General features: G+C 35.8%; 1 protein-coding gene across 6 annotated transcripts in view; it reads left to right on the top strand.

Moving 5' to 3' along the window:
- The window catches only part of BMPR1B (bone morphogenetic protein receptor type 1B), a 408,951-nt gene that overhangs the window by 292,361 nt on the left and 95,212 nt on the right, over positions 1 to 21,378 (top strand). The window contains exon 1 of one of the 6 annotated variants that reach the window (XM_019647506.1): positions 7,562 to 7,625. The exons of 4 other annotated variants lie outside the window; for them this stretch is intronic. In XM_019647506.1, the coding sequence (XP_019503051.1) occupies positions 7,562 to 7,625 (64 nt within the window). Of the gene's footprint in view, positions 1 to 7,561; positions 7,626 to 8,664; positions 9,119 to 21,378 lie in introns of those variants that run through there. One more of the 6 variants, XM_019647505.1, reaches the window with a different exon arrangement.

Below are 21,378 nucleotides of genomic sequence, written 5' to 3'. Positions count from 1 at the left end.
ATGTCTGATTATATACATATCATTTTAATAAAAAATCGAAAATTCTTTTTAAACAAGTGTTTCTAAAAGAGCAGCTTCTTCTTTTGAACTTTCTCTCTTTATCTCTTTTTTCTTTTCACATCCTTTGGTGCAGGTGCTAATGACATCTCTTGAGGACTTTAAAATGCTTCCACTGTAAACTTTTGGGGGACCTGAGTGGAAATTATGGTGATTATTTAAATCTGATTGGTCATCTTAATGGGCCTTAAATCATCTGGATAAATGCAAGTTTTACTCATTTTGGTTAAGGTTGAATTTGAATGTTTAATTTGGCATAATCCTTAAGATAACTCACTGATGGACTACATTTTTTTTTTCACTTTTCAGCAGGATGTTTGGTAGTAGCAGACACAACCACAGAAATTGCTGACTAACTATAGTAAGAATCGTAGAGCAAGGTGGTCAGATAAAGGAATGCCTATGTAACTAAGGCTTTTGTATGAAACAAGACTAGTATTACAATTTTATTTATTTCCATCGGACTAGTAGAGAATTATTTTTGTGTCTAAATACATCACTGGTTTTATCTGATATGCTCACTAAAGCTCATCCTCTTTACTTGCATAATTTAAGCATCCTACTTCTGTCATTTTGAATACATTTAGTATACACTGATTTTGCCATAATGCTCTTAGTAGAGCACAGAAAGAAAGGGGTTCACTGACACTAAAGTCTGATCTCACTGTTTGTGACGTTCTCTGGTTGAATAGTTTACATGGGGGTTTTTATTTTATTTCTTTATTTTTAACAAACTAGTTTAAATATTCAAATGAACCCTCAGTCTTGTGAAAATTCCCCATGTATGGATGGAGTCTGTTAGAAAGGCTTTAATGAGATTATCAAAAACTGTTACTTCTCATTAAAAAAATTCGAAACACTAAGCAGCTGTGCTTTATATCTGGGGACAGGTGAAGGAAGATAAGGGAACTTTATTTATATATATTTGGGATGCAGTATGTTTCAGGCATCCTTTTGGTATCAACCATCTGTCATTAGGAAAATATTTGAATACACACAGATGACTTCTGGCTTGTAGAAGAGATGAAAAGGTTCAGCATACCATGAATCTGAACTGAAAATCATGGCACTATTCTTTTCTTTTATTTGAAAATACTTTTCTTTTACATACACATAGATTTTTAAATGTCATTTTACATAAAAAATTAACTCTGTAATCTTTGTATGTCTTCTAGCATCAATTTTTAAAAGAGTACAAAGAAATGTGTGTATCATACACTGGTAGCACTATTGTTAAGGCTTTCTATGGAAAGGCTAGTATGTGCTAAATAAAAACAAAACTTTTCTTTGATATGAATGTCTTTTATTTTAAGAAGTTTTTTGTCATGTAATTCAATATGTACATATTTAGGTGTTTTCCAAAGAGTGGAAAATAGGTTTTCTAGGAGCTGTCTTTATATGGTGTGTGAACTTAAGCATAGACTCTTCAACTGTTTAAATAAGAGCTATGCTTAACTCTTTTTATATTTCATTTGTATGTGTACTAATATGCATCTTCATTATTTTTAACATATATTCAGATAGATATATGAGGAAACATGTAAAATAAAATATAATGTTATTGCTATCATTTCTATTTAAATTTTTATTTCCAGTTTATTTAATATTCAAGTTGGATTTGCATGAATTTCAAGTGGATTTGCATGAATTTCATGCACAAATGACTTTAGGATGAAAGTGATAATAATCCTCTTTAAGGAATTGATTTACGAATGAAACTATGTTCATATTTTTTATAATGGCTAGCATGGGATGCAAACAGGTACTAGAGGTTTTGATTTCCTGCTCAGGGAAGCTTTATTTATCACTAATGTAATAAAAAGTTAATATCCTTTGAATACCCCTGGAATACAGCTACAGGTAAATCAAGTTAGTAGCTTTGGTGGTAGTTCATGATTTTCATAGTATGTAACTAATTCTGAGGAGTCCGGGGCCAAAGTGTTAACAATTACAGTACTAGGGTATGTCTGTTATATAAACAAACAACAAAAACCTCTCTTACTCACATAGTTCCTTGTAAGTGGGACACAAGAGATCTAGAACCGCCTTCTCACGGTGTGAAGACAACAGTCTCTTTGTTAACACAAACTCAGACTCATCTGCTGAGGGGAGGACTGCATTACACAATTTTGGTGATTTCATTCATCCACCTATTCTTTTTCCTAAGTGTGCAACTTTGCCTCACTATATTTCCTAAAGCACAAGCCTACTCAAGGAGAAAAAAAATAAAAAAACCTTTCCTCAATTCCAAGGCACCTCGCTCACCTTAGTTGCTTCACTTGTGAAATGTGGTCAGTAGTACCTGCATTGAAGGGCTGCTGGGACTGCTTTAAATTAATATGTATGTTTTAATCATCATTATTTTTTATAAACAAATAATATACATGCTCAGGAGGAGACTTCCATCTCCCATTGGGTCTGAAACCACCGAACTCTAATAAATGCATTGCCCTGGCTTCCAGGGTGTCTGGTGTCCCCTTCCTCTGAATCAGCGAGTTTGGGAATCAGGGTATCTGACCAGCCCTCAGATCTTCTGGCAGCCATGTTCCCTGAATGAGTTTCACCAGTCCCCAGAGTCTCTGAGTCCTCCATCTACTGAAAGGACTGTTTCTGCCTTGGCTATTTCTTGAAGAGCAAAAATGTAGGTCCCTACTAGTAAAGTACTGGTACCTGATCCTGTCAGCCTCAACCAGTTCTGGGCCTCTCTGGTGCGGGCACACTCGGTATTTTCATCTGTAAGCGGGGAGGATATTACCTCCCGTACAGGGAGGCAGTGAGGATTAAAGGAGATAATGTACCTTAGGTACAAAGCATAGTGCCTAACACAGCAAAAGCTCACCAAGTGATATGTCATCATCGTCATCATCATCCTATATTCTATCTAGAAATAGCTTGTCTTCCCTGGATTTCTTGCTTCCCAGCCCCTGTTAGGATGTCTCCCTCCCTTTCAGTTATAGTTTCTGGTCTGAGATAATCATATTGACCAGGTGATGAATTACTGTATAGATATTGTATAGTGATTAATATAAAAATAATCTCACATTTTATGTATCACCTGGTTCCCTATTGCTAAGGTACAAATTCGACCTTTTTAGCCGTTAGTTGAATAACACTGAAAGCAGGTAATCAACTAAACAGAATATGCCCATATAGGGTTCAGGGGTCCTGGGGCAGTTTGGAGGTTTGTTTTCTTTTGTTTTTGTTTTAGCTGTAGAGCTTATTTTAGCAGATTCACTGAGTTAATTTTCATTGGTAGTTTAATCATGTAAGTTGGCTTTAATTTTCTTCCTACTCTTTAATGTCAGTTGCTTTTTTGATTCTAGTCTGCTTATCTTGTATTCAGGCTGTGCATGTCCTTGTTATATTTATGATCTTACATGAGCTATTAAAAAGAACTCTGCAATCTCTAGGTAAGTGATATTGTCATAGATTTAAGACATTCTATTATAAAATTCCATGAAGCATCTTGCTCTTAGGAGTTTGCTTGTGCTGATGATCAGATTATGCCCTCTGAGTACACAGTGTGCAGTGTTTTAGAAGAATACAGTTTGGGGCTTATTTGTTCTTTTTCAAAAGCCATCTCAAATCCTTTTAATGAGTTGCGGGAATAGCAAAGATAAAAGACCAACATTGAAAGCCTATACCAGAAGACATTGTCATGTCTATTCCATAATTTTGGGGCTCTAGACTGTTAATGGTGATAATATTTGTATTAGGTGAAAAATGGCTTATACTGTTGATTGGTGTTTTAATTTATATTAAGATATGTGCAGAGTATTTAATGACAAATATCCATCCTCTACTACTTTTATAAATTCCTCAAAAAAGATACCTTTGATGTATGGTTGGTATTAAAAAAACTACATTTTTAGTTTCTGAAATATATACTTAATGAACTATTATTTCAGAAAAAAAAATCTTCTAAAGCCATTGAGACCTGGTTTCTATTAAAAGTTTTGAAAACTTAAAGCTGAAGGGAAATCTGGTTGTCTCTTTATATTTGTGTGTGAATTTTTTTTTTGTCACTAGTGTTAACTAAAGATAATTTTTTTTTCAAACAACGCTCTTTTAATAACAATGGTCTCCCCAAATATTCTAGGGCATAGCTTTAAACTTGATTAAGCCTGTCTTGGAATCCCCTCTTCCTCTCCCTGAGTAAATGGAAGAAAAGTTTGGCAGGCACCATGCTGTGTACTTGATTGATGTCCAGAACATCTGAAGGACTTTTGTGTCCTGCCTGCTCTCCATGAGTGCATAATGTGTGAACACTTAAAGAAGGTCAGCCCTTATCACATGTAATCTAGGCCTGAAAGCAGATCAACAGTGACAGTCATATCCCGTCAGGGAGAACACAAATCATCCTCTCCATGCTTTAGACAAGTTGTGGGATATTTTTTTCTCTCTTTTTACCCCTTCCCACTCATGGGGACCTTGGCAGAGCAATGAAAGCAGAGAGAAGACGTGCTCAGAATAATGTGTCACTCGTCGGAGGGAAGAAGGGATTGTTTATTTGTAATGAAGTGATGGTCTTTCACCGCGCAGCTGAAGGGAACGTTGGGTTGTTAATGACTAGTGATGTGGAATGCTGCAAATTAGAATGGGTGGGGAGGCAGGAGGCAGCCTGAAAGCGGGCTTAAGTTGTGGTCTTTTTGTCAGCTCTGAAGTTAGGAAAAACGTTTCTGTACACTTGGGTTCTATTGTTCATCCCGCCCCCATGGTGGAGTACTTTTCATATCATTATGTAAGTGTATCGCTACAAATCAGAATAATAAAATTCATTAGTACAATTCTGAGCGCACTTTTCTATTTTTGTCCCAACCAGTATGAAAGTTTGGAAAATATTTTATTGCAAAACTCTGTGGGATGGTAGGACCCTCAAATGCTACAGCTTCTAATAAGAAGAAGGAAATAACTGTTGTTTTTATGTGCCTGTGTGTTTGAACAGAATTTTAATTAAAAAATAGATGTTGTTCCAAATAATATTAGCGGGGATGTTCAAGTAATGAAGAAAATAGCACTCACCTCATTGTCCTCATTAAGGATAATAAGGATGTTGTTACGTTTTCTTAAATAAAAAGGAAAATATTTTTCATCTTATCTCAAAAAGTTTCCTGGTTTCTTTTGAAATGTCAGCTGCAAGAAGTAGGTGCAGTCAGTTCACACAATAGAAAATAAATGGTGCACATGCCCCCTCCCCCCCAGAAACAAAGGCATTGCCTCCCATGTCTGTAGGATCAAATCAGATCAAACCAAAGTATGAGACATAAGGCCCTGCCCAGCTTCTCAGCTTCCCAGTCTACTTTCCAGCCTAATTTTGCTGCTCTCTAGGCATATCCAGCTTCTCAGTGTCTCCTGTTCTCTGCAAACACTGCTCTTTTTCTTACTCATAAATGTCTGCACTGTCTGTTCTCTTTGCTTAAGATTCCTTTGCCCTCCCTTTGCCCACTGAATTCCTGCTTATCTGTGGAGACCTATTCAGACGCCTCTCCCCCACAAGCCCAGTCCCCATCTTGCCTCAGAATTCATCTTTGTTTATCCACTCTGCTTTCCATGTTCCTTTCGTATGGCAGGTAGTTACGGTATTGCACTGTCATTATTTGGTTGTATGTCTGTCTTCACCCATTCCAGGTACGTTTGTCCTGAAGGCATGTGCTTTTTAACATTCTCATATCCCATTCACTAGACGCAGTCTTCCAAAGACAGTTTAAAAACTGTATAAATACATAAAATCAGGAGATTTGGGGTGTGTCTAAGTGAAAAGAGCCACAAATCAAAATTTTTAAAAAGGTTACGGTATCATAATTTAAAACTATTTTTGTGTACTTCTTCAATTACATGACTGTTCCATAGATTGAGTAAAAATAACTTGATTAAATAAATGTTTGCCTTTGCAGGTATACTTGGAATTTTTCAAACGATTTAATGTTAAGACATATTAAACAATATTTTGTATTCTTGTTTTAGTGATCACATTATTTATGACAGGAACAATTTGGCAAATGTTACATTAAAAAACATTATTGTGAACAAGGGTTTTCGTTTTGTTTGTTTACTTTTTTTGGTCAGAAGGCAAAGGCGTGATTAGTGAGAGTTGTCAGGAAATTTCTGACCATTTTCTGATGCCCTCCTGTGTTCTGGGCACAGTATTCATAGTTTATGCTCATTTACTTGTGTAATCCATGTAACAATCTTAAAACTTAGATAATGAGCAAACTATAGCACAGAAGTTTAAATAATTTGCCCAAGGTTTTACAGATAACACAAATAGGCTTTCTACTGCACAGCACAGGCCACATAAATCTCTAGTAAGTGGGTCTGTGTAAGAATTCTACAAATGACATACAGCAATGAAATGCACTAACCATATTGGTAGTGATGTCTGTAGTCCTGTTCTCTTTGCTTGCCCTCTCTAGTGTATATTTTCAAATTGAGACCTTTTTTTTAACATTCTCTTAGAGCTTTCTTTGAAGCCTCATTTGGTGTGTACTTTAAGATGAGTGGGCTAAATTATATGCAAATTGGGATTGTTTTGCTAAGCCAGATTTTAAGCATTTTATAGAATAAATCCTTCACTGTTGGCATCTAGCATATGTAAAACAATAAAGGCAAAATGGAGGTAATTAATAGGGATGCATCTTGAGTTTCTTTGTATTATAAATGAAAGAAAGAAATCTGTATTACCGAAACATGGTAACCATTGCGACTAAGTGGAAACCACTCCTCACACTTTAATCTAATTTTCACTTCTCTTCAGAGACCCATCCTATATGCTGAAACCCCAAACCCTTTTTTTTTAATTCATCAAGCCAGTTTGCTCAAAAGCCTTTAGTTATTATATAATATATAGTCCGAACTTTGTAACACGTATTCGGAGCCCTGTACAATCTGGTTCCACTCTGTCTAGCTTTGTCTCCAACCATTTACTAATAGGAGCTGTCTCCTCCAGTAAGGTTTTTCTTCTCGTGCTATGGCACAAATGAAATATTTAACCCTACCTCCAGTCCTCGTCGTTTCCCTCCCATCTCCTCATTGCTGTACATATAAGTTCAATTCATATTTCAGCATCCAGCTCTCCCTTCAGGGTTTGTGACCCGGTCTAATCTACCCCTTACTCTGATGTTCTATCTTTATTCCATTTGAGGACACTTGGTCTTAAAATACCTTACATTTTTTACTTAGCTCTGAGCAGAATTAGGATTCTAGGGAGAGAACAACGATTCTCTCTTTATGCTTTGAACCATTTGTGGATGCCCATTTTGGGGAAATGCAAGCAGTGGGAGCTGTCCCACATTTCAGCCATTCGCTCCTCATCCCAAGCTGAAGGGTTGGGTTCCAAATTGGCAGCAGAACCATGTTGTGATGTGGCTCTGAGCCCAACGTAGAGTGTTTGAACAAGAGATTCTATTGCTTGATTTTTGTCTGATTTTCCCACATGTTACCCCTCTGCTCCTAATCACTCTTATTCATATTAGTATGCCTCAATCCCCCTGCTTAGCTTAAAGGGATGTGGATAAATGATACTGAAAGATTGCCTCATTCACCACCCCCAAATTCCATGTTTCTGACAAGTAAGTTGTATGGCTTCTGTGAAATACAAAATGTGTAGTTTCTTAAGCTTGGGATATTCCAGGATTTCCTTCATGGTTAAAAACACTGTATTTCTGTTAAGTTTCATCTCATGGAAGTGTGAGCTGTGTGTGCTGGATTGATACTAGTGTTTGTAAAATTATAAAAAGCAATTGTTGGGCTGCCCTAAGCTAGAAAATAGATTGGAATGGCACCTTAGCAGGGTAGTGCTGGGAGGTGCTGGTGTGTGTTGGAGGGGTAGGGGTGTCTCTTAAAAATGAGAAGATAGTGGAGATTTTTTTCCCTAAGAAATTAAGTTAACATATCAAGTAAACAGCTCTGATGATATATTCGGTATACACATTGAAATATGTCTGTGCTCTCATAGTCATGAATCTTTAGTAACCACTTCTGTTTGTATCTGCCTATGGTGACATTGCAGTTTCTACACACACTGACAATTCATTTATAATTCTGGCTGTTCTTTTATTATTGTCAGTTCTCAGAGTAAAGAAAACAAATAGCCTTTTAAAAAGTTTTTTAGTGTTGAGAAAGTTCACTCAGAATATCATGGAAAATCGTATTTTACAAAATGTGCATTGTCTACACTGAGACACAATTACGGTTAAAAACCTAAAGAATGAATAACTCATAGTTTTAATTACATAATAAGATTGTTGAGGTTCACAGTTATTTTCTATATAAGAAACCTCAAACTATAGTCATTTAAAATTGATGAATGAGTAGCTTAACTGAAATATTTTAACTTGAAATATTCATTAAGGCTGCCTTTTTTCATGTGACCCTTTTTCATATCTGTGCGCTTGATTCAAAGGCATTTGCTTCATTATTTAAAGATAGATATGGTAGATATAGTGTGAGAAAACTGCCATACTAGGACACTTGACATGTTGCAATATTTCTATCATTTCATCAAATCAAACATTTTATTTCTCAGTGTCTTTCTATGATTGCCAGTTACAATTTTAGCAGAGAAAAATACCCTTGACTGAATCAATAGTCTATTTTATGACTGCAAAGTATAGGTCCGTGTTGCTTTGGAATTCCTGCATAGCTGCCCGAGAGACCTGGGGGACTTGGGGATGGCCGGCGCAGAGCCCAGCAGCGCCTGTGCTGGCCCTTGTGTGGGCAGCCGGGTCAGGCTCCCGTCTTAAGAAAACAATCCTGCTCGGGGTCCTCACCGTCCTTTGTTGTCCTCACCGCGAGGTGATCCGTTGAAGTCTCTCTGGTGACAGAACCAGTTTGTAACAGGCTTGTCTTTCACGGTCCTGTCTCCTGCTTGCTGGCAGGCTAGCCTGAAGCTCTGACAAGAGTGGCAGCAGAGGAGCCTCCGTGAAAGAAGGAAAGGCGAGGAACAGGAGGCACACACAGGCAGGTCCCTTTTACTGCTCTCCTGCTGCAATGGGCTGGCTGGACGAACTAACCTGGCAGCTTCATATTTGCTTGCTCATTCTTCTGTCTGTGCACACGAGGGGTAAGAGCAGTGCCCACAGTGCAGTGCTGATAGGGGGCTCCGTTAATATGTGGCGTTGTGGCTTTTATCACAGAAAGGAAAGTTCAGGGCAGAAGTTCAATGGCTCGACAACTACAAACCCCATCCTTCAGCTGCTCTGTAATGTTACTGCTTTCTCTGTTAGGGCAACGCTTTCTAGTCGTGTATTGGAGTAATTTTAAAGGGATCCAAAGTTTCTATTTCCTCTAGCAATGAAGAATTAAATGCAATCCAGTTTGGAACTTTTGAGTATAAAGTGGATTGTCAACATACTGTGACAGGTTATATGTAAAGAATTTAAGAAAATAGCAATTCTCAAAAGCTTTGTTTTGATCATTTTAATACTGTTAGATATTTATAGGTTAGTTAATTAACTTTGAAGTTCACTTCAAGTTTTATATGGATGCATTGGGTGAATCTCTAGTTTTATAATGGCAATAATTATAATTTGTGAAGTTGTCAGAAGTTGATCCATGTTTAAGAACAGGAGCTTGCTTAGTGATCATTTTGTCCAGAAAAATTATTCTTGTGTAAGGTTGACTAGAGGATAGCAATTTTAAAAAAAATATTTAAAACATTTAAATAAAACGAGTAGTTATAAAAGTAAGTGAATTATTTTCAAATTGGAAAAAGAAAGATAACAATGCAATTGAAACAGCTATCTGTAATAGTGATTTGCAATGAGGGAGTCATGAGGTTGGAAATAAGGAGAAAGCAGTGATATAAAATTAAGTCGGGACAAAGGAAATATGGATGAAATCAAATGCATTTCTAATTCAACCTCATAGACCTGTGAATGCATTCTATAGAACCAATTTGGCAATAGTATTTGTTTGAGAAGTATGTATAATCAGTTAGCATGTACTTTTGATTGGCACTCATAAGATTAATGTTTTCATAATCTCAAAGTATTCCATGATACTATTAAAATATTGTATTTTATAGCTTGGCTACATGAGAAAAAATACTTTTAGTTTCTGGTATAGATGAGTGTAACTCAAAGGAGTTTTATGTATTGATATGAAGGAACAATAGGTAGTTCATTTACCTGGTTTTCTAATTTTCCAAAAATTGTTATAATCTGGTTGATACCTTTTAGAAGAGAATAGAAAAGCCTCAGGGAAACTATTTCTTAACAGTGTTTCAGGAAGCTCAAAACCTGATATGTGTGAGGTGAAATTCTTATACCCTATTCATGCAGCTACTATATCTTGATTGCCTGAGGGTTATTTTTCATTTTTTTTAGCATTTTCCTTGAAACATATGAATACCTGAATTCATTATTGGATTATGTCAATAAAAAGCAAAGAGGTCATATGCTACAGACTGCATGTTTGAATCACAAATGTTAGGCTTAGAATATACCGTAAAATAATGTATTGCTTTCTTTTCCAATGAGGAGGTTGAAGCACAGAGACATTCCTTGCCTTCCTCTAGGTAACATAGCCTTTTTAAATCCCTCTCCAGGGCACTTTCATGAGTGTGTGTGTGTGTGTGTGTGTGTGTGTGTGTGTGTATGTTTCTAATTTAGTCTACAGCATAGTGGTTAAGAATATGAACTCTGCACCCAGGATGCTTGGGTTTGAATCTTAGCTCTACCACTTATTAGACATGTAATTTCAACTGAGTTATCTTATTAGTACCTCAGTTTTGTCAACTGTAAAATAGGGATAAAATAATACTTACCATAGGTTTGATTTGATTACTACATGAGTAAATACACAGGAAGCACTTAGAATAGCATCTGGTACATAGTATTATCTGAGATTTTGCTATTATTAGTATCATTATTAATAATATTAATATATGCAGGAATAGGAGGCGACCAAGCTGGAAATATAAATTGAGACAGATTTTTTAAAAAATCCCCTATCTCATTGTAGTGTGAGTAACATACTGAATCCCAATTTATATTCCCAATTGTATTACTAGTGATCTTAACTGGTTGTGGTGGTTGTTGTTTTGAGGAATTTCTCCACCTGTCACTTTTCATAAAAAATAAGCTTCATGGTTTTTATGATTTTGCCTTGATGAAGAAAGAATGTGCTGTAGACAGAGACTGTGAATTTAACCAAGACTAAACAACTTTAACTATCAAAGTTAAATATTCATTGACATCTTGAAATGCTCAGATCCTTAATTCTGCACATGCTTCAGTGAGAGTGATGATCCCCAAAATAGGTGAATCTGAAGCACAGTCAAATGCAGTGGTCACCACTCTCAAGTGAATGACAAAGCTGTGATGAATGGCTTGAGACCTTAAATCCGTATTTAAAGGAAATGTGTTTTAAAATGACAACCTGAGACATTTGGAGAGTCTGTATGAGCTTCAGGCTAATAAAAATGTTTTGTTAATTAAATATGTGGGAACCTGAAAGTTCTATATGGAAGGAATATGTGGAATATTGCAATTCTGCCTTAAATGGCACAAAGCTCTGCAAAGTCACAATAGGTAAAAAGAACTCTTCCTACTTGGAACGGAGGAGCCAGGGCAGCCTCTGCGTAGGGTGATTCATCAGCCTGCATCTTATCATTGCTTAAATCTTATCTTAAATGTTTCACTTGAGGAGACACAGGCTTAGAAAAAAGGAAGCAAGGGTACATCTTGGTAGAAGTTTTGAACTTCGTGGGTTTTTTTTTTTTGTATTGGAACATAGTGATTGCTTAAGAAATGCATTTTTTTAAAGGTAGGGATCGTGAAATGTAGGATTTCCTTTTTCTAATAGTGAACATATGACCTATATTGTTGAAAATCTGTCATGTTCATTTCTACTTGAAATGTATTATTTTAAGGCATTTATACCACCCTGCTTCTTACTTTTCAAAACAAAGTAGAGAATCACACAATCCTAATGAATATAGTGCACTGTGCAAACAGCATTATTAAAGCATCATTTTGGTCACTGTATTCTTCTTAAGTTCTGCTGAAGGAATTTAGGGAAGTTATAAAGGTAATAGATTGACAGACCTAAGAACTAAAGGACTCTCTGTTTGTTGCTCTAACATACTGATGGCAACAATCCGCCCTTCCTGGCATGGATGGGCCTCATGTTCTGGCAATTTAAACGTGAGATTTTTAATTTAGTCCTGGTAAATGTATATGTGAAATTTTCTACAGTGTTTTCCCCCCTTAAAAGCATGCTAATAAATTATTATAGCAATCAGATGAGCATCACAATTGACAGTCAACTTTTTGTGTTTAGTTTAGGAATCACTCTACATCATAAAGAGTTACAGGGGGGAAAAGGTGAGATAGGAAGTAGGAATTAGCTGTTTTTGAATACAGGAAAACCCCCAAACCCAATGAACAAACATAGGTCCTAATTGCTCTAGCGCCTAAGGTTTTATATAACCCAGATTTTACATCCTGCCTCTTCATCGCCGGGTCATATTCCATAGGTTTCCTATTTCAGTATTTGTGTTTGATCTGGTTGATACTAATTTAAAATCCAAAAAATTAATGTTATTAAATATTTGAAGTAGAATTAAGGCAAATAAGGAGGAATGCAGTAACAGGAGGATAACAAACATGGCTGTGAATGTGTAGTTTCAAAATTAGAATGTTAATATTGCTATAGGGCATCACTTTTTTGTAATATTTTAAGTGAAAAATGATCCTTGTTACCATATGGCAAAATGTAGTGAAAATCTGAACTGTTAGACCGACACAGCTGTTAAGTGCATAAATGTGGTTCTGTGTTTAAAATGTTTTCTACTACAGCTATTATGTGGCACTTCCAACAATTAATCTCGGCCTATTAATCGGCAATAACTGCAAGTTGTGGTGAGCATCGCAGATGTAAGAAATTTGATCTCTGTGGTAAGTTACCTGGGAGGAAAGTGACTATAGTTCTCAAGTTAAATTCTGCAGAGTAGATTTGTTAATAGACATTCATATAACTATGAATACATAAAACAAATTATTTAGTTTTACCTTTTTATGATAAATTAGTTATGTTCTTTAAATAGTGGCAGAAACCATGTATGTAAGTCATGTATATGTGTGTGTGTCTATGAGTTTATATCTATAGATGTATACATAGGCATGTGTAAGTATGCACACATAATTTTTTTTTCTTTAAATTACAAGTATGTGAAGACTTCTGAAAGAAAAACAGTATTAGAAAGATCAGAGTAATTCAAATCAAGGTTTCGGAGGTTGTTGTTTTTTTTTTGCAATTGTAAGCCAATTGAATCTGAAATAACATTTTACAAATCTTTTATTGACTTAAAACTGCCAGGAACAAATTTATGAATATGTTTTTTTCCCCTCAATTTTCAAATGCATCTTTATTTTTAGAATTCACATGGGACATTTGTCACATGTTAAATAAGACAAAGTACTGACTGTTAATTATACGAGTAGGAAAATATCTTAATCAGCTAAATTGTCTATCAAGCTTTCTTCCATTACATTTTAGGTCCAGATTATTATACTCTTTTCCACTTGTAAAATAGTTATTTTGTCTTTTTTGTGAAATTTAAATATTGAAATATCTAAGGATGATTTTGTGACTGTGTGCTCAGAATAACCTAATTCTTATGTTTAGGCCCCACCATTTTTCTTTGAACACTGGAGAAGCTGTAGCTTTTGGGTTAACTGGTTTCTCTGCTTGGTATCATCTCTGTGACATTCCTCTGACAATGAATTCACTATCTCTGTAAAGTCACATTATTAATATTGATATTTTGGTCATGAACAGAAACTTAAGTAGAGAAAGAAATTGAATGGAGATATAAAGAAGAGCTAAAGGAAACCCAGGGCTTGTGGAACCCAGGGGCCATCAGAACCCGAGCTTCCATTCGACTGTGTGTGGGCGGGGCCATGGACATTCCCTGCTGCTTTTCTGTGTGTCTCTTCCCTTCCTTCTGTTCAGAATTCTTTAACGGACACTCCTTGCTTTTAGGATTAAATCCAGTCTTTACATGACCTGCGGGGTTTGGTACCAGCTGGCCCCTGACTCCTTCTTCAGCTCACCTCACTTCTCATTGATCCTCAGCCACACAGGCCTTTTAACTGCCTGAAAAGATCCAAACCTTTTTCCCTCAGGTGTTTTACATTATGTCATTTCCACAGCCTAGAAAGTTCTTTGCATATCTACTCTGCTTATCCATTTAAATGTTGGATAAAAGGGTTCCCTAATAGTTTAAATTAAATGAGATCCCCTTATAGAATCCCTCATTATAAGTTTTATTTTTCCTCTATAGTACATATCATGATTTATCATTATACACGTCACTCTCCTACTGGAAGCTCGGCTTCTTGGAGGAAAACACTATGTCCATTGTACATATTGCTTCATCCCCAGCACATAGCACCATGCTTGGCATAGGGAGGGGTCTAACCTGGACGGACCCATTATTTTGCACATGACCCACAATAGTGACTCCATTCCCTGGTATTCCAAGACCTTTTTGGCTTAGCTCTTTAGAGTTCACTGATAAATGTTTCACTGTCTCTTACTTTTAATTTTTGGGAGATAGAATATGATTGGCTGCTGACCCTTAGGGTCATCAGATGTAAATCAGCGCGGATGTATAATCAGCCAATACCAAGATGGCAATAATAGACATTGTGGGCAGGGGATGGTTTTCTGGAAGAGGTTCTGGATTAGAATGGCAATCAAAAACATCTCATACAGCTGCTACTCTCACTTATAATAGCAATATGAATGTTTCCACTATTCCTTTGTTTATAATGAATTCCTTTTGGCTACTAAGTGATATATTTATTAGCTATATGTTTAGAGAAATGTTACTACAAAAATAATAGTAATATTTTTCTATAGCATCTACAGAACTATTTTAACCGTAAATGAAGGAGTATGAGATTATTTTTTGCTCTTTTGAAAAAAGATGCTATAGAAATTTAAGATATCAGGATGGTAGCAAAAATAATATATGAAACAAGCAGTGCAGTTACTTGACAGACTTTAGTTCTGTCAGAGTGTTTCATATAATTTTCACTCCTTTATTAAAATGGTAGTTGCAATGTCTCACAGAGAACATCTAATTTTGCATTAGGAATACCAAACAGGCCACAAGTTTGAGGCTAGCAGTATATATCTTTCATTTGATCAATTCTGGGGACTTAGTATCTGAAACTAGGTATTAGACCCTTTCTGAAGTCTGGAGTAAAATTAATGTTCATATCTAACTCACTTTTTAAAAACCTTATGAGAACATATAGAAAACTGGCTTCGGTTTGTACTTTTTTTTTTACTGCTTTACACTATTCTGTGGTGCATAATGTTCCCACTTTCATCTTGGTATCTTCACAGTCTTTAATGGCGTTTCACATGTAAGGAAATAGTGACTTACATCACTTTTCTATCGATTATGGAATTTCTGTGATGTGGGAACTGCATTGATGAGATATCAGCTAAATGAGATAATTGAAGATAACAAGGCATCTTAAAATTTTTTTCTGGCCTTTTCTTTTGTCCTTCAAATAAATGTAAGTTATGCCAAGGCCAATAGCATGTGGTTTCAGGAAATCTGAGGCCAGTTTTGTTTTGCAAACTGCATGAAATTGTCTTTCTGTTATTATGTTTGTAAAAATATTCATGATCAAACTGTCTTTGCTTAAGTGTTTAGCTTTATTTTGGTTTCTCTCTAAAAGAAAACTATGACAATATGTATTTTTTTCAAATCTTAAAAAAATAATAACCCGCCAATTGTAATTGTATGTAATTTTAATGATTATGCCCCTTTTTATGGGACTAAATCTCAACTGAATGTTTGTCTTGTTTAAAGTTAATATGCTCAATTGAGCATTGTTTTCAAATAACATTACAAAGTTTTTTTATTTTCATGTTCCTGTTTTTTTTTTTTAAAGGTTAATGTTGTGAGAGTAATATGTTGTATTTACCCATGAACTCATTTGAGTGAGGGAATGGCCAGCAGCTCACTGGAGGAGTATCAGAGTGGCTCTCTGAGTTTAACTTAGGCTCTGAAATCAGCTGAAGCTATTGAGAACTGTGCCATGACCTGGAAAACAAAAACAAAAAAGAGTTCCATCATGTCGTGGTAGCAGAATGGTAGATGCCACTTAATCGAGGTTGTTAAACAAATTGCCTTTTTATTTCCACACTTTCTTACATATATTCTGCATATCCACACACATATGTTTCTTATATGTATGTTTTCATAGGATTATTACAGTTTATTGAAATCAGAGAATATCACTAAATATTTCCTACTTAATTTCCTATGCCCTGACTGAAAGCTTGTTCAAATTGGGGAGTGGTTTTAAAGGAATAAGACCCTTGTGCTAAATCATGTGATTTCACAGGCATATGACATTCTTTCACAGGGCATTTCTGGAGATTTGTTTTTGGCCTTTATGTTTTGGCCTTTGGGTTTTATGAATATACACTAAACAGTTTATTCATAACATGCATTTTAGTAGCTGCTATGAATATTATTAATCTACCCTGCTTAACCTCTTACACTGCAAAATAAAACTTTTTGTCTTTTTTTTTTTGTTAAACAGACTTAATGACAAACATCTTGCAAATTAGATTTTCATATATTTCATCTCTTTCTTATGCTCAATTTAATCTATCAAAGCCACACATTGTAGAAGACATCTGGTATTGAGCTTAAGCAGCTGGGTTTCATTTGTAAAGGTTTTGAGCAAATTTCGGGGCTTGCCAACAATAATATAGCCATTGGCCAGTGTGTTTTCTTTGTGGCAGCTTGGTGCAATGTGGCAGAAGAGACCTGAATTCAGGATCAGGTCATTTTCTGCCTCTTTCTGGCTTGACGGGTGGGACTTGGGTTTTCGGCACATGTTGTAGCAAGCACTGGCGGAGGGCTTAATGCAATGGCTGTGGAAAAGGAAGCAGCCTGTGAGCAGTGTGGGATCTGCGTTCATCCATTTGAGAAACAAGGAATCTGCAGTTTCCCCCAGGACATGGTTTCATGTGTTTCCCGTATCAGAATCACCATAGGGTATTTTTAAGATGCAGTATGCAATTCCCTGTACCCCATCCCAAATCTATTATACTAAATCAGATATTCGGGAGCTGAGCCCAGAAAGCCACAATGGATTAAGCTACCCCCAAGGGATTCGGTGCACAATGGATTAGAGTTAATACTTTTCAGTTCATTCTTTACCTAGGACAGAACCTCTACCTCCCCGCTTTTCTGACCAAGAGAAGAACCTATTTTATTAACTTGTATTTAAAAGGAATTGTCAGGAATTTGTTTCAAGAGTAACTTACCCCCATATCCAGTTTTGATGTTCTTTCACTAACTGTTACATTAGTATGATCTACTTTTAATAAAACAGTTGTCCTATCACTATTAAAATATTGCCCCTATTGATGAAGAAGGGATACTAAGTCTTAGCTTACTTGGAACAATCCAAGTATAAACTTGGAGGATTTATGAGAGAGCGAAATAGAAATGGGAATCCTGATTTTTCTGTCTCTTTCTCAGACGTATTAAGTAATTTATGTCTCCAAGTAGTCATTGCACTCCTGATAGGCTCCTGGAAATCTTTGTAGAGTTTGGCTCTGTGAACTCCCCTTGGAAAGCACCATATTGTTATTTGCATGCTCCTCAGCCCTGTACCTCCCTCCAGTTACATCCGACATGTTATTCCCAATGGACATAGTTTGTCTTTGTGGGTATCTATGCAGTTTGGGGGACTATTCTGGAAATAGACCAAGTTATGCTACTGCTGGAAAAGTTCTACGCCAGACTTCTTACTTCCCTAGTTTAGTATTCTTGTTTTGCTAGTTCTGGGTCCAGAATTGAGTTTTCCAGACAAACACCGTGAGTTCCAGTGCAGTATGGAAACATGCTCGGGAAACATGTGGTTAATGTGAGGACGGCCGGCATCTTTGGAAGTTAATAGGTAGTGACCATCTGTTGTTAAATGTCATTAACTGGAAGCGCACATTGTACCTTATCTCCCTTTGGAAGTTAGCAGTCAAAATAGTCACTTTAGAGCTCCTAGGTTCCTTCAGAGGCTTGATTTAAAATAAACACATACACACACCACCAGGCTTGATTTAAAATAAACACATACACACACCACCACCACCACCACCACCACCACCACCACCGCTTAGTGTAGGCAGGCAACACCTCGGAAAACATAACATTAAAAGAGGATAAGAGAAGCGGCAGTCTAAGTGCATGGGATTGTCTTGTTCCATGATCCATGTCATGCATGGGCTACATCTGTAGCTTTTTAAAGTTTCTGGAGGAAGCTCAGCAATGCAGCTGTCTCTAATGTACTATGAACCTTGAAAAGGAATTTCCTTTCAAGTAAGAACGGAAGTACTTTGTGTGGGGGGTGATGGGGCTGGAGGTTTCCTTTAACAGAAAATAAAGTGCCTTTATATAAACAAACATCTACACAACCTAATGTAAACTCAGTAGAAATATATGCTAAAGGCGCCCACACTTCTTTTTGAAAAATACCTAGTTAATTTTAATGATATACTTCTATTTTCTCCTTTTTACAAGTGAGGAAAATGACAGATGCAGAAAAAGACTAGGTGACTTACCTAGTCTTACTATTATTTGTACAACCAGAACCAGAATTCAGGGTTCCAGAGTGTTAGTTGCTGTTCTTTTAAAAATGACACTTAAATTTGACTTTAGGATTGCTATTTAGGCTGGATGTTTAGAAAGCCAAAACAAAGTCTTTGCCACGTGAACATTTTATTTAAGAGATGGATTACAAAATCACACACCACCACCACCACAAATAAATATTCCAGTGTATGCATAAAGCTCAGAGCTGAGAATTTCTGCTTTGATTTTTCTATTTATTCTAATACTAATTTGTAAAAAGTCCTCTATATTCAACCACATGTAGTCTGTCAGAATTTAGTGAGCGTGGGAATGCAACTTCCCCAGTTTTTTCTGAGCCACATTACCTCACTATGTGAGGTGAGGAGAAGACAAAAGTTAGGAACACATGTGAGTTATATTCTAGGAAATAAATTTGCATCCTGCATTGAAAAATGGCGCATCCTTCCCTTTTTCCTCTTCCTAAGGCTTCCTGCAAATGTTAAGCTACAAGATGACTTGCAAAATATCCTGAGTAGCTATGACTGCAAACAAGAAATGTGATCTGCAGCTTCATACCTTGAGAGAGAGTGCTAACACCTCTACAGATTTACTTCTTAATGCTAAAATTACAAGATTATTGTTCCTTTCTATTGTAGGGTATCAATTTAACTGGGATCCTTTGGATTTACATGTTGGATTTTAGACTTTCAGGCAGTTGTTGTAGAATGTTTTAGAATAATTGATGAACTGTCTTTACCAGGTAAATTTTCTGTACTGTTTATCCTAACATTTTCTACCTCTCCTTTTACTATTTCTTCAGTAACTATGAATCTAGACTGTGGTTTTGCAAACTGAATGGGAATACTTGGTCTTTTGTTCTGTGGCTTTGCTTCCCTTGTATTGGCTACTTAAGGGGTTTTAAAGATCTGCTGAGGATTTCATATCATCTATTTGTACCTACAAGATAGTTGAGCAAAATAACCCCCCCAAAAGTTCTATAATGTTGTACTTCTTAGTCTAGATTCTTTGTTTACTATTCCTGTGGCTTTTAGTGAATCATTACTTTATATTATCTGCAAAATAATCGAAAAGGTCTAGGGGTAAAGAAAGAAAGTGCCGTTCTTATAGTTATATATAGTTCGTATAGTTACTAATCATTAATCATCTAATAGACAATAACTGGGATATTTCATTTGCAATTTTATAATTCACATATCCAAGGACACAAATATTAGCATTCTTGTCTTTTAATTCATGAATGTCTGCATTTGTTGATGTTAAGCACAGAGCAATGTAGGGCTTCTTACTCTTCTAGATAGAAAATCATATTATGGTTTTATAGTTTTATAACCATAAATAGTAATTACAGTGGTATGGTTATGACCTAAGGTAGACATAGACTGATGGAATACAGTAGAGAATCATATATATATAAGTAAACAATATGTGTCAAAGGGGACACTGGAGATCAGTGGGAACAGGTGAACTATATGAAAACCTTACATCATCTTATGTATAAAAATAAGCTCCAATTGTATCAGAAAGCTAAATGTAAAATTAAAAAATTGAGAATGTGAAGAAGAAAATATTAATAGCTGATGTTCCAAGTATTGTTCTAATCATTTCACAAAGATTAACTCCTTTGCGTTTCACACATGAGACAGGTCCTCTTATTATCCCCATTCTTTAAATAAGGAAACAGGTTCAGAGAAGTTAATTTGTTTCAGATCACAAAGTTAACAACACATGGTACAGTCTAGATGCAAATCAGGACAGCCTAGTTCTTGTGTACATTCCATTAGCAGCTATATAATATGACGTCTTTAGAGGAGAATATTTATATAAGTTCAAATTAAAAAATGCAAAAAAAACCCCCACAAAACAAACAAAATATGTGTGTGTGTGTGTGTGTGTATAATTTTGTTAACAGTAAAATTATTAATAGTGTGACAAAGTAAATCACAAACAAAAGGATAGCCCACACACTTGGGAAACATGTTGCAGGGCATGTAACTGAGAAATATTTATTATTAATTATATATAGAGAATGTTTCAAAAATGAGAAAAATACAAAAAAAAAGTGGCAGAAGATATGAACAGGCGATTCACAGAGAAGAAGATGGAAACATAGGGGTAAAAAGCTAAATAGAGAAATGCAAGTTAAATGAGTATGAGCTACCGAGTTTTAATCAACAGATTGGCAAAATAATTAACAGCTTGAGATTAGCAAGGTTTGGCAGGGATGTGGAGAAATGGGAAGACTTAACCTCTGTTAGTTGGAGCATAAATTGTTTCAGCCATCTTGAAGAGGGATACACTCTTTTCATTTATAGATGTAGGTATAACTGTATAGAAATATTCATGGCACCAAAAGCACAGCAACAAGAAAAAAATAATAAAATTGATTTCATCAATTAAGAAAAAAGTTTTGCACTTTAGAGTGCATTATCAAAAAAGTGAAAAAAGACCCTACAGAATGGGAGAATACATTCCCAAATCATATATTTGATAATTGATTTCAATCTAGATTATATAAAGAACTCTTAAAATAAATCAATAATAAAAAGGTAAAATGGGCAAGGATCTGGACAGACATTTCACCCAAGAATATATACAAATGGCCTATAGTCACCTGAAAAGATGCTCAACATCATCAGCTATGAGCGAAAATCAAAGCAAAACTACAATGAGATACTACTTCACCTACT

Source organism: Hipposideros armiger, unplaced genomic scaffold (genome assembly GCF_001890085.2).
Source record: "Hipposideros armiger isolate ML-2016 unplaced genomic scaffold, ASM189008v1 scaffold_112, whole genome shotgun sequence".
Taxonomy (NCBI): domain Eukaryota; kingdom Metazoa; phylum Chordata; class Mammalia; order Chiroptera; family Hipposideridae; genus Hipposideros; species Hipposideros armiger.
The sequence above is the reverse complement of the archived record's forward strand: the minus strand, read 5'-3'. Positions and strand labels throughout refer to the sequence as shown.